This window comes from Nerophis ophidion, linkage group LG10, assembly GCF_033978795.1.
Source record: "Nerophis ophidion isolate RoL-2023_Sa linkage group LG10, RoL_Noph_v1.0, whole genome shotgun sequence".
NCBI classification, from domain to species: Eukaryota; Metazoa; Chordata; class Actinopteri; order Syngnathiformes; family Syngnathidae; genus Nerophis; species Nerophis ophidion.
In genome coordinates this window covers 52993915-53008353 of record NC_084620.1, presented here as the reverse complement: position 1 = coordinate 53008353, position 14439 = coordinate 52993915, and the positions used below count along the sequence as shown (strand labels likewise).

Below are 14439 nucleotides of genomic sequence, written 5' to 3'. Positions count from 1 at the left end.
GGGTTCCCTCAATCATCAGGAGATTTTAATGGAAGCATTCACATACAATGGTTTATATAGGGCACAGAGTGGGTGGGTACAGGCAGGCGTAGGGTGTGGTGATTGGCTCATGTGTTACCTAGGAGGTGTTTCCGTCGATGGCGGCATGTTGAAATGATTTCACTGCGCTTGTTGAGGGATGATAGATCTGGATGATATATAATAAACAGTTTCTCTTTTAAGCATAGGTTGCATCTTTTATTACCACTGTTGTAAGGTGTGCGGGATGCAAGAATTTGCCATGTTATTGAAAATTCAACATTATTGTCTTTGAGGTTCCAAATGTATTTGCTGAGTTCTGTAGAATTCCGCAAAGTCTGGTTTCTAAAGGAGGCGTTGTGATTATTCCATCTTGTTTTGAACGCTCCTTCGGTTAATCCTACGTACGTGTCGGATGTGTTAATGTCCTTGCATATTACCTTTGCTTGGTAAACGACTGATGTCTGTAAGCACCCTCCGTTGAGAGGGCAATCAGGTTTCTTGCGACAGTTACATTCCTTATTGGTTTCAGAGTCGTTTAGTCTGGGGGTAGGCAGTCCTTTTGCAATTGCTTTGTTGTGGTTTGAAATGATTTGTTGTATGTTGTTCATACAGCTGTAGCTCAATTTAATGTTGTTCTTGTTGAATATTTTTCTTAGGGTGTTGCCTTTGGGGAAGTGTTTGTCGATCAGAGTGAGGAACTTGCGGCCGATGTTGGTTGAGACGTTTTGGCTGAATGGCGGATTGTACCAGATGATGTTGTTTCGTTTTCTGCTCTTTTTTGGTGGGTTTCCTGGAGTGGGTTCATAGGTGAGCGTGAAGTTGTATCCGCTTTCATCAAGTGCTTTCTGGTACGGGGGGGTTGCTTGGTCGAATTCAGCTTTGCTAGATGACAGAATTGATAGCCTTTTATTAATTCCGGTAGGTATTCTTTTCGTGGTGGTGGGTGGGTGGTTGCTGTCATGGTGCACGTATTGGAGTGTTGTGTTGGGTTTCGTGAATGGTTGGTAGCTGTTATTTCTCAGGTTGAACGTGACGTCGAGGAAGTTGACGGTTTGCTTGTTGGCTTCAATCGTGATCCGTAGGCCGTTTTCTTTGAAGATTTGGCATATGCGCTTCTTGGTGTTCTCGCTGCTCCTTGGCGAGGCGTGGCACACTGCCAGTCCGTCATCACGGTAAATACCAAGGTTCAGGTTGAGGCTAGCAAGCTGGGAGAGGAGGAAACTCCCAACGAGTTCGCACGTTTCTGCTCCGTCAAAACTCCCCATAGTAACGTCAAATGTTGAATTGTTCTTTTTTTGCCATGGTGTACTGTTGTGGATGAGTATGGAGTTCTTTGCGTGGATGATGATGTTTCTTTCGTTGCCTGTGATTGAGTCGTAGTCCGAGGCGAAGTTTAGTGCTTGGGTCAGTAGGTCTTGCGTGATGGAAGGGTAAAATTCTTCGATGTCGAAGGAGATAAAGTTGTGTTGTTGTTTGTCTTGGATGTTGTTAAGCCATTTGATTACTGCTGCTGTATTTCTCCATTGGTTGAGTGGTGTTTTGTCCTTGATTTTTGTGTCTATTCTGTCCAGGATTATTTTGCTGATTTTTCCTATTTCGGATTTAGTTGGGTTTATTAGTCGGCATGTTGGGTTATTTGCGAAGTTGGCCCCGCGATGAGGTGGCGACTTGTCCAGGGTGTACCCTGCCTTCCGCCCGATTGTAGCTGAGATAGGCGCCAGCGCCCCCCGCGACCCCGAAAGGGAATAAGCGGTAGAAAATGGATGGATGGATGGGTTTGTGGTCCTTCAATGTGATGAAGGCTTCTTTGTTGGCTGTGGCGTCCACCCTGTCCTCAATGTCCAGTTCGGTTGCGATCCGCTTGTTTTCCAGGTGGATGTTCTGTAAAGTGTTGGGTTGCGCTTTTTTGTATGATTTGGTGATGCTTTTGTCCAGTAAAGAGTTGTGTTCTGGTATGTCCATTCTGTAGAAGTTTGTGGTTTTATCGGCGGCTATATATATATATATATATATATATATATATATATGTATATACTAATAATGTGTATTGCTTACATTAATTGTGTGTACAAGTGCGTTGCTTACATTAATAGTGTGTATTGCTTACATTAATAGTGTGTACAAGTGTATTGCTTACATTAATAGTGTGTACTGCTTTCATTAATAGTGTGTACAAGTGCGCTGCTTACATTAATAGTGTGTATTGCTTACATTAATAGTGTGTACAAGTGCCTTGCTTACAATAATAGTGTGTAGAAGTGTATTAACGTGTGTGTTGCAGTTGTCGTGCAGTTTGCCGTCCGCTGACATGGCCCTGATCACCGCAGGCCGCCTCATCAAGGCAGTCACCAACTATAAACAGGTCAGATTTGAATGAAACACCGGAACATCTGACTCATGTTTTAACGCACTGCACACTCAAATGTTGCTGCATTTCATCACGAGTCAACACATTGTTTCTTCCTCGGAAAGGTGGCCAAAGTTCTGGAAGAATTCCAAGTGGAGGAACAATCCTCCAGTGTGCTGGAGGAGAAACTCCCCAACCTGACCGTCATCCACTCGGCGGTCATAGCACTGCACACACAATCACACGTGAGTTGGACTAGTCACCTGACTAGTTGTGTTTAGTTGGCAGGAAAAGCAGCAGTTCAAATGAAAGTCACCTGTGTCAGGTCCCTTCTACACTAAGATTATCCAGGGTAAATCCCGCCTAACCTTATCCGTGTACATACACACACACACACACACACACACACACACACACACACACACACACACACACACACACACACACACACAATGATGGTTTAAGACCCCCTCGGCCCCTCCGTCAGCCGACACAACGCAACGTAGTGCTGGATCATGCACACGTCATAGTCACCTCCAGTGTTGCTGAATGTGCAACTTCTTCAATGACTTATGTGAGCAATATCCAGTCTTGTGCTATTTCAATGAAGTGGAATCCAGTGTGACTTTTTGGCCTTAGTATCTGATGGTTTATAGGTGACACATCACATTCAAGGTCAAGAGCATTGATATATAATAAACCTAGAAATACTTGCCATTAGTTCCAATAGACTCATTTGAATTTCTATTTTCATTCTAAAAGTTATGTATACATTTTTTGAGCAATATTTCATACGTTCATACACTGTTAGCTTTTTTTGGTCCAATTTTCCTTGCCTAACTACTCCTGTTATTGCTAACTACTGTGTAAAAGGACTATGTGCAATAATACCATCACTTTAACTTACAAGGCCAAAGGACGTGTATTTTCTTTCTTCAGCGCAATTATTATATGCAACAATTTAGCACTTCTCCATGCAGATTAACTATGGTCCTGATCTTAGGTCATCAAACTTCCGCAGAATGCAGATGAATCCTAGCTTTTGCCCACAATTTGGCATCTTTACATGTTATATGTTAATTGATGTGCATTGTCCCATGTAAAAAAGATGTAACAAATAAAGCAAATGGCGACTTCCTATCGGGAATTTTATAATACATCTATGAACAAGCTTATTGGTGTGTCTGTTGGAACTGGCGAAAGTTAAGTAGGAGAAAATGTGGTCGGTTATAAATTATTGAATGTCTATGCGGCATTTGTGGTAGCAATTGCGTCACGGACTGGTGCCGGTCCCCGGACCAGTGGTTGGATAACACTGCTTCAACACATTGAGTTTGAACAGTTTCTTAAAGAGGAATTGCACCTTTTTATGTTTTTGTAATTGCCTATCATTTACAATTCCTATGTAAGACAAGAACACATTTTTCCTTTTTTCCCATGCATTCAAATTCGTAAAAGACGGCAAATCTGAGGTGGCTAACAATTAAGCTATTGGGAGTACACTATTCCGCCCCTAAAGCCCTTTAAAAACATTCAAAAACCCGCCAACAATACTCTATTTTCATACCGTGACTTGAATATATTAGCGATATTGTTATTATGCGGGCTAACGTTATTATGCGCGCAAATGTAGGCAGACTATTTTCAGTGGTGCTGTGATCTTAGCAAGTTCAGGGTTGTAAGTTTCACTTTTTCACTAGGAGCAAAGGTGTTGCTATATGAAACGTGTCGCACAGAATAAAAATTGTAGCAATATGAAATTCCACAATTTAACCAAACACTCAAACAATGTACACAGCAACACACGTTTGCACTCATACAAATAAACATATCATATAACATATATTAAGGCCTAATGTCACTCTCAATCAAACATCTCTGTCACACAGCTTTTTATAGTTAAATAGGACGGCGTGGGGAGAGTGGCCGCGCCAGCAATCTGAGGGTTACTAGTTCAATCCCCACCTACCATCCTAGTCACGTCCGTTGTGTCCTTGAGCAAGACACTTCACCCTTGCTCCTGATAGGTACTGGTTAGCGCCTTGCATGGCAGCTCCCGCCATCAGTGTGCGAAAGTGTGTGTGAATGGGTGAATGTGGAAATAGTGTCAAAGCGCTTTGAGTTCCTTAAAAAGGTAGAAAAGCGCTATACAAGTACAACCCATTTATTGTAGTCAATCACACCTGAGACATCATACATTCATCACATCGTTATTAGACATGTAAATAATGTGATAAATAACATTTTACATCAATCAAACTACGGATGTAGATATCTGGTCAGGACACTCCTCACTCTTCTGCCTTCACCTTCATTGTCCATTCCTTTTTGCTGACTTTATATACTTTGGACCTAGATCAGGGGTCGGGAACCTTTTTGGCTGAGAGAGCCAAAAAGCCAAATATTTTAAAATGTATTTCCGTAAGAGCCATATAACATTTTTTTTAACACTGAACACAACTAAACGTGTGCATTTTTAAGTAAGACCAACATTTCTAGAGTATAATAGGTCTCTTATTCTTTGTAATAACATTATTATTCTGAAGCTAACTGTGGAGGGGGCGTGACACGCGGGCCTGCAGCGAACTGGGGTGGTACAGGACCGGCCTCGAAATCAGCAAGAGCGGCGTAGATGGCCCATCCGGCGCCTTGTTTTCTAATCACCAGTCGCTCTATTATAAGCAGCAGCCAGGGGGAGAGATGGGCTGGAGCCAGAGCGCGAGCGAGAACGAAAGAGAAAAATACAATTGCTGGAAAGCAACTGAGAGACTTATTGAAAAATTTAAAAATTGTGTAACCCTGAAACAGGCTCTCATGTCGGTGCTTGGTGGTCTGAAGAACCCCCAGGAGGACAAGCCCCACACTAACCAATAATAAATAAATAACTTCTTAACGCAACTTCTTGAACAGGTGCGGTAGTAAACGGATGGATGGACTAAAAATGCATGAGAATGTTTTATGTTTTGAACATTATTTTTAACACTTATTACAAGTGGAATTATTCATTACTTATCATGATAAGCAATGTCAGCTCAGATTTATCCGAGAGCCAGATGCAGTCATCAAAAGAGCCACATCTGGCTCGCGAGCCATAGGTTCCCTACCCCTGACCTAGATGATGAGTCTGTGACATACATGGCGGACAATTACTGATACAGTCTGCTCTGCCTGTCCAAAAGCATTCGCTGTTTTCCGTAGTCTCCCCTCGACGGCCAGGTAATACAAAGCACTCGCTACCTTTTTTTTATCACATCCACGGGAGCCCGCATTCTCGTTGTCTCTCTTTCGACAAATGGACAAAGTTAAGTAGCATCACAGCTGACCTGGACATTGGAAAGTTCTCTTTCTGTCTGAGAAGTGTTGTATCCCAAATAGCTGCAATGGCTTTCTCTTAAGGCAGGCGTGTCCAAAGTGCGGCCCGAGGGCCATATGTGGCCCCCAGCTAATTTGTTATTCTAAAAAATACTATAATAAAAATTTTAAACATAAAAGAGTGTAATAAAAGAGTAAACAGTGACATGTAACAAGAAAAAGTTGCAATTTTGACACTAATAACCCAAAGCTGCCATGCAGACTGTTATTGACCTGCTGAAGGCTCCAATTACTTCACTGGAATAATTTCACTTTCAAATATTTTGCGGGGGTAATATTGCATATTTTGTGCGAAACAAAGTTTTCTTTCACAAAAAAAGGCATCAAACAAACAAAAAAGTATGAAAAAAATTATAAAATTTTATAATCAAGAGATATACAGACTTAAGCGTTAAAAGTAAAAAAAATATAAATATACATTTGGCTTATTTTCAACACTTTTTCTTTTTTTATTGTTATGAATTATTGACCTGTTCAGGGTTGCAATTACTTCACGTCAAATATGCCACTTTGAAATGTTTTGGGTAGGGGTGTAACGGTACACAAAAATTTCGGTTCGGTACGTACCTCGGTAGTAAGAAAACAACAAAATACACATTTTTTGGTCATTTATTTACCAAATTTGTAAACAATGGCTTGATCCTTTTAACATTGGGAACACTATAATAATTCTGCCCACGTTAATCCACATTAAACTGACTCAAATTGTTGCTTTGATTAAATAAAATGACAAAACTTTTCTTTTACATATAAAAAGTGCAACATTAAACAGTTTCAAATCAACTCATCATGCTTAATTTATTTCAGCATTTGGGAAGCCTGTAGTTGATTTTTATTATGTAAATGTTATATTTTTATCAACATGTGTTAGCAGGGACCCTGCCATTCAAAACTAGGCTGCTACATTGCTAATGATTAATGTAACTATAGCTGAAAAAAATAGCACAATAGCAATAGGAGAGACTATTCATCCCTGAACACCATGGAGTTCATGTAGGCTTTATGATGCACTTACTTTATTATATACACTATCACAGACAGAAACTCTTCATTTAATATAATGTCCTTTTTTGCTGCTTTAACACACCTCAATCAACACTGTCCGTAACACACACACACACACGCACACGCCGCAAAATGAGCTAATGTTACCCTAAAAGCTAACTAGCCTTCACCTAAAGCCAGAACTGCGAGCGAGCTGAGTTGCAGTTTGTTTCTAGAAGGTCAACGGGCTCATAGTGATGTTTCGAAATTAGTTGATTAGGAAGTGTTTAGTATAATTTGGGAAGAGTCCGATTCTCCCCTGCTAAACTCATATCTGCTCGATGCTAAAGCGCTGACTACATTGCTCTGAATACGCACTTTTGATTGGCTTTGTATGTGACCAATCAGTTGGGTGTGTGGGCGGGACAATACAGGGTGCCGTGTACAGACAGACACACAGGCAGAACGGAGCGGAGCAGCTTGTTAAGACTTTATCATAGGCGGCTACTTCATATGTTCGTGTGAAACTCGTTCGGTTCTCCTCCGCACCGAACCGGAACCCTTGTACCGAAACGGTTCAATACAAACACGCGTACCGTTACACCCCTAGTTTTGGGGGAAAATGTTGCATGGTTTGTGTGTTTGCCATATAAATAAGGGTTTTTACATAAAGGCCATAAACATTAAAAAAATAAATAAATAAATGTTATAACGACAGTCATACCTGAAGTTGATCTCGAGATTCAAGCGTTAAATGAAAAAAAAAAAAAATTTATGACTTATTTCTAGCATTTTTATGACTGAGACCCTTCCGGAGATCGGTGACCAAACTTGAGGAACGCCATAAAGATAAAAAAACAACTATTGCTTTTAAAAAAGAAAAATATCAAAATGGCCCCCGCATACATTTAGGTATCAAATCTGATACCAAGTAGTTACAGGATCATACATTGGTCATATTCAAAGTCCTGACTTTATGAACAATAACAAAATATTTTGTGATGGTAAAATATATTGATTTAATAATTATAGTGTTGAATATTTACGACTCTTGTACTTTGTATCATTACAGTCGATAATGTGTCTGTATAGAGCCACCTATTTGTTTAACATTAAGGAGCGCTAGCTTGCTGTTTACGTGTAGGGTTGTGTGCAGTGAAGCATGTTTAGTTAGCTATTCCTCGTCCTCCAGTGATAATGATACTTGTAAGGAACATTTTTTTTATTTATGGCCATGGAGACCAGGATTAGTGATTTAAAAGTAGCCAAAACACTGTGGAAGGATGTTAGCCACTTTGCAGTGTATTATTATTGTATCATTATTAGTTTTGAAGCTGAGACGTCACCATCCTCCATATTTCACCACTCATAAGCGTCATCATTCCGTGACGTTTTCAACAGGAAACTCCGCGGGAAATTTAAAATTGTAATTTAGTAAACTAAACCGGCCAATGTTAATATTTCATCATTGATATATGAAATATCAGACTGGGTGGTCGGTACTAGTGGCTTTCAGTAAGCCTTCAAGCACTCTGGCTGAGTCCGCTAAGGGTGTCCGCAACAGGAAGTGACATCACATGCAGCAAAAGTATGGAAATATTGTACCGTGGGATTTTACATGTACCTAAAAAAAGCACCGAATTTGGTATGCATCCTTGAACAGAATTGCACACCGAGTTATGGGTCTGGTAGTGCTGATTGTCTCTCAGATATATCGCCACCTGGTGGATGGGAGTGACACTACATTGTCGGACTTGACTGTAATTGGTATTCATGTATTCACAGCTGGTGGAAACAGCCGGCGGAGAGCTTTTTGCTTACGAGAAGCTGTGCATTTGCAGCGGGGCCAGACCTAAGCTCCTGGCCGAGGACAAGCAGCATGTGCTGGGCATACGCGACACAGACAGTGTCCAGGTACTACAGGGAGGCGTAGCAAATAATACTACATCCAAGTTCGGTGTCTTTAGACACGTGCATGTCAGGAAAGTGCAACTCACAGTATTGTACCCCTTTGTGTTCCAGGACTTCCAGAAGCGGCTCGCCAAAGCCAGGAGAATTGTGCTCGTTGGAAATGGAGGGATTGCCTTGGAGTTAGCGTGAGTAGCAACAATTAGAAGATTGCCTTGGAGTTAGCGTGAGGAGCAACATTTAGAAGATTGCCTTGGAGTTAGCGTGAGGAGCAACATTTAGAAGATTGCCTTGGAGTTAGCGTGAGGAGCAACATTTAGAAGATTACCTTGGAGTTAGTGTGAGGAGCAACATTTAGAACATTAATTTGGAGTTAGTGTGAGGAGCAATATTTAGAAAATTGGTTTGGAGTTAGTGTGAGGAGTAACATTTCAAGGAGCATTGTACTTGTTAGAAGATTGCCTTGGAGTTAGTGTGAGGAGCAACATTTAGAAGATTGCCTTGGAGTTAGTGTGAGGAGCAACATTTAGAAGATTGCCTTGGAGTTAGTGTGAGGAGCAACATTTAGAACATTAATTTGGAGTTAGTGTGAGGAGCAATATTTAGAAAATTGGTTTGGAGTTAGTGTGAGGAGTAACATTTCAAGGAGCATTGTACTTGTTAGAAGATTGCCTTGGAGTTAGTGTGAGGAGCAACATTTAGAAGATTGCCTTGGAGTTAGTGTGAGGAGCAACATTTAGAAGATTGCCTTGGAGTTAGTGTGAGGAGCAATATTTAGAAAATTGGTTTGGAGTTAGTGTGAGGAGTAACATTTCAAGGAGCATTGTACTTGTTAGAAGATTGCCTTGGAGTTAGTGTGAGGAGCAAGATTTAGAAGATTGCCTTGGAGTTAGCGTGAGGAGCAACATTTAGAAGATTGCCCTGGAGTTATTGTGAGGAGCAACATTTAGAAGATTGCCCTGGAGTTAGCGTGTGGAGCAACATTTAGAAGATTGCCTTGGAGTTAGTGTGAGGAGCAACATTTAGAAGATTACCATGGAGTTAGTGTGAGGAGCAACATTTAGAAGATTGCCTTGGAGTTAGCATGAGGAGTAACATTTAGAAGATTGCCTTGGAGTTAGTGTGAGGAGCAACATTTAGAAGATTGCCTTGGAGTTAGTGTGAGGAGCAACATTTAAAATATTGCCTTGGAGTTAGTGTGAGGAGCAACATTTAGAAGATTGCCTTGGAGTTAGCGTGAGGAGCAACATTTAGAAGATTGCTTCAGAGTTAGTGTGAGGAGCAACATTTAGAAGATTGCTTCGGAGTTAGTGTGAGGAGCAACCTTTACAAGATTGCTTCGGAGTTAGTGTGAGGAGCAACATTTACAAGATTGCCTTGGAGTTAGTGTGAGTAGCAACATTTAGAAGATTGCCTTTGAGTTAGCGTGAGGAGCAACATTTAGAAGATTGCCTTGGAGTTAGCGTGAGGAGCAACATCTAGAAGATTGCCTTGGAGTTAGTGTGAGTAGCATCATTTAGAAGATTGCCTTGGAGTTAGCGTGAAGAGCAACATTTAGAAGATTGCCTTGGAGTTAGCAGGAGGAGCAACATTTAGAGGATTGCCTTGGAGTTAGTGTGAGGAGCAACATTTAGAAGATTGCTTCAGAGTTAGTCTGAGAAGCAACATTTGGAAGATTGCCTTGGAGTTAGTGTGAGGAGCAACATTTAAAATATTGCCTTGGAGTTAGTGTGAGGAGCCACATTTAGAAGATTGCCTTGGAGTTAACGTGAGGAGCAACATTTGGAAGATTGCCATGGAGTTAGCGTGAGGAGCAACATTTAGAAGATTGCCTTGGAGTTAGCGTGAGGAGCAACATTTGGAAGATTGCTTTGGAGTCAGCGTGAGGAGCATTATTTAAAAGATTGCCTTGGAGTTAGTGTGAGGAGCAACATTTAGAAGATTGCCTTGGAGTTAGCATGAGGAGTAACATTTAGAAGATTGCCTTGGAGTTAGCAGGAGGAGCAACATTTAGAGGATTGCCTTGGAGTTAGTGTGAGGAGCAACATTTAGAAGGTTGCTTTAGAGTTAGTCTGAGGAGCAACATTTGGAAGATTGCCTTGGAGTTAGTGTGAGGAGTAACATTTAGAAGATTGCCTTGGAGTTAGCAGGAGGAGCAACATTTAGAGGATTGCCTTGGAGTTAGTGTGAGGAGCAACATTTAGAAGACTGCTTTGGAGTTAGCGTGAAGAGCAACATTTAGAAGATTGCCTTAGAGTTAGCAGGAGGAGCAACATTTAGAGTATTGCCTTGGAGTTAGTGTGAGGAGCAACATTTAGAAGATTGCTTTAGAGTTAGTCTGAGGAGCAACATTTGGAAGATTGCCTTGGAGTTAGTGTGAGGAGCAACATTTAAAATATTGCCTTGGAGTTAGTGTGAGGAGCAACATTTGGAAGATTGCCTTGGAGTTAGTGTGAGGAGCAACATTTAAAATATTGCCTTGGAGTTAGTGTGAGGAGCAACATTTAGAAGATTGCCTTGGAGTTAACGTGAGGAGCAAAATTTGGAAGATTGCCATGGAGTTAGCGTGAGGAGCAACATTTAGAAGATTGCCTTGGAGTTAGCGTGAGGAGCAACATTTGGAAGATTGCTTTGGAGTCAGCGTGAGGAGCATTATTTAAAAGATTGCCTTGGAGTTAGTGTGAGGAGCAACATTTAGAAGATTGCCTTGGAGTTAGCATGAGGAGTAACATTTAGAAGATTGCATTGGAGTTAGCGTGAGGAGCAACATTTAGAAGATTACCTTGGAGTTAGCAGGAGGAGCAACATTTAGAAGATTTCCCTGGAGTTAGCGTGAGCAGCAACATTTAGAAGATTGCCTTGGAGTTAGTGTGAGTAGCAACATTTAGAAGATTGCCTTGGAGTTAGCGTGAGTAGCAACATTTAAAAGATTGCCTTGGAGTTAGCGTGAGGAGCAACATTTAGAAGATTGCCTTGGAGTTAGCAGGAGGAGCAACTTTTAGAAGATTGCCTTGGAGTTAGCGTAAGGAGCAACATTTAGAAGATTGCCTTGGAGTTAGCGTCAATAGCAACATTTAGAAGATTGCCTTGGAGTTAGCGTGAGTAGCAACATTTAGAAGATTGCCTTGGAGTTAGTTTGAGGAGCAACATTCAGAAGGTGGCCTTGGAGTTAGTGTGAGGAGCAACATTTCAATTAGCATTGTGCTTGTTAGAAGATTGCCTTGGAGCTAGTGTGACTAGCAACATTTAGAAGATTGCTTTGGTGTTACTGTGAGGAGCAACATTTAGAAGATTGCCTTGGAGTTAGCATGAGGAGCAACATTTAGAAAATTGCCTTGTAGTTAGCGTGAGTAGCAACATTTAGAAGATTGCCTTGGAGTTAGCGTGAGTAGCAACATTTAGAAGATTGCCTTGGAGTTAGCGTAAGTAGCAACATTTAGAAGATTGCCTTGGAGTTAGCGTGAGTAGCAACATTTAGAAGATTGCCTAGGAGTTAGTGTGAGGAGCAACATTTAGAAGATTGCCTTGGAGTTAGCGTGAGGAGCAACATTTAGAAGATTGCATTGGAGTTAGCGTGAGGAGCAACATTTAGAAGATTGCCTTGGAGTTAGCATGAGGAGTAACATTTAGAAAATTGCATTGGAGTTAGCGTGAGGAGCAACATTTAGAAGATTGCCTTGGAGTTAGTGTGAGGAGCAACATTTAAAATATTGCCTTGGAGTTAGTGTGAGGAGCAACATTTAGAAGATTGCCTTGGAGTTAACGTGAGGAGCAACATTTGGAAGATTGCCATGGAGTTAGCGTGAGGAGCAACATTTAGAAGATTGCCTTGGAGTTAGCGTGAGGAGCAACATTTGGAAGATTGCTTTGGAGTCAGCGTGAGGAGCATTATTTAAAAGATTGCCTTGGAGTTAGTGTGAGGAGCAACATTTAGAAGATTGCCTTGGAGTTAGCATGAGGAGTAACATTTAGAAGATTGCATTTGAGTTAGCGTAAGGAGCAACATTTAGAAGATTGCCTTGGAGTTAGTAGGAGGAGCAACATTTACAAGATTTCCTTGGAGTTAGCGTGAGCAGCAACATTTAGAAGATTGCCTTGGAGTTAGTGTGAGTAGCAACATTTAGAAGATTGCCCTGGAGTTAGCCTGAGTAGCAACATTTAAAAGATTGCCTTGGAGTTAGCGTGAGGAGCAACATTTAGAAGATTGCCTTGGAGTTAGCAGGAGGAGCAACTTTTAGAAGATTGCCTTGGAGTTAGCGTAAGGAGCAACATTTAGAAGATTGCCCTGGAGTTAGCGTGAGTAGCAACATTTAGAAGATTGCCTTGGAGTTAGTTTGAGGAGCAACATTCAGAAGGTTGCCTTGGAGTTAGTGTGAGGAGCAACATTTCAACTAGCATTGTGCTTGTTAGAAGATTGCCTTGGAGTTAGTGTGAGTAGCAACATTTAGAAGATTGCTTTGGAGTTAGTGTGAGGAGCAACATTTAGAAGATTGCCTTGGAGTTAGTGTGAGGAGCAACATTTCAAGGAGCATTGTGCTTGTTAGAAGATTGCCTTGGAGTTAGCGTGAGGAGCAACATTTAGAAGATTGCCTTGGAGTTAGCGTGAGGAGCAACATTTAGAAGATTGCCTTGGTGTTACTGTGAGGAGCAACATTTAGAAGATGGCCTTGGAGTTAGCATGAGGAGTAACATTTAGAAGATTGCATTGGAGTTAGCGTGAGGAGCAACATTTAGAAGATTGCATTGGAGTTAGCAGGAGGAGCAACATTTAGAAGATTTCCTTGGAGTTAGTGTGAGGAGAAACATTTAGAAGATTGCCTTGGAGTTAGCATGAGGAGTAACATTTAGAAGATTGCATTGGAGTTAGCGTGAGGAGCAACATTTAGAAGATTGCATTGGAGTTAGCCGGAGGAGCAACATTTAGAACCTTGCCTTGGAGTTAGCGTGAGGAGCAACATTTAGAAGATTGCCTTGGAGTTAGTGTGAGTAGCAACATTTAGAAGATTGCCTTGGAGTTAGTGTGAGTAGCAACATTTAAAAGATTGCCTTGGAGTTAGTGTGAGGACCAACATTTAGAAGATTGCCTTGGAGTTAGTGTGAGGAGCAACATTTCAAGTAGCATTGTGCTTGTTAGAAGATTACCTTGGAGTTACTGTGAGGAGCAACAATTAGAAGATTGCCTTGTAGTTAGCGTGAGTAGCAACTTTGAGAAGATTGCCTTGGAGTTAGTGTGAGGAGCAACATTTAGAAGATTGCCCTGGAGTTAGTGTGAGGAGCAACATTTAGAAGATTGCCTTGGAGTTGGTGTGAGGAGCAACATTTCAAGGAGCATTGTGCTTGTTAGAAGATTGCCTTGGAGTTAGCATGAGGAGCAACATTTAGAAGATTGCCTTGGAGTGAGTGTGAGTAGCAACATTTAGAAGATTGCCATAAAGTTAGTGAGGTGCAACATTTAGGAGATTGCCTTGGAGTTAGCATGAGTAGCAACATTTAGAAGATTGCCATAAAGTTAGTGTGAGGTGCAACATTTAGGAGATTGCCTTGGAGTTAGCATGAGGAGCAACATTTAGAAGATTGCCTTGTAGTTAGCGTGAGTAGCAACATTTAGAAGATTGCCTTGGAGTTAATGTGAGGAGCAACATTTAGAAGATTGCCTTGGAGTTAGCGTGAGGAGCAACATTTAGAAGATTGCCTTGGAGTTAGCATGAGGAGTAACATTTAGAAGATTGCATTGGAGTTAGCGTGAGGAGCAACATTTAGAAGATTGCATTGGAGTTAGCAGGAGGAGCAACATTTAGAAGATTTCC

General features: G+C 41.2%; 1 protein-coding gene across 12 annotated transcripts in view; it reads left to right on the top strand.

The window, feature by feature from the left end:
- Nucleotides 1-14439, top strand: part of pyroxd1 (pyridine nucleotide-disulphide oxidoreductase domain 1) — a 35598-nt gene that overhangs the window by 3563 nt on the left and 17596 nt on the right. For all 12 annotated transcript variants that reach the window (XM_061914088.1, XM_061914095.1, XM_061914091.1 and 9 more), the window contains exons 2-5: nt 2303-2383; nt 2494-2613; nt 8510-8638; nt 8747-8820. In XM_061914088.1, the coding sequence (XP_061770072.1) occupies nt 2303-2383; nt 2494-2613; nt 8510-8638; nt 8747-8820 (404 nt within the window). The remainder of the gene's footprint in view (nt 1-2302; nt 2384-2493; nt 2614-8509; nt 8639-8746; nt 8821-14439) is intronic.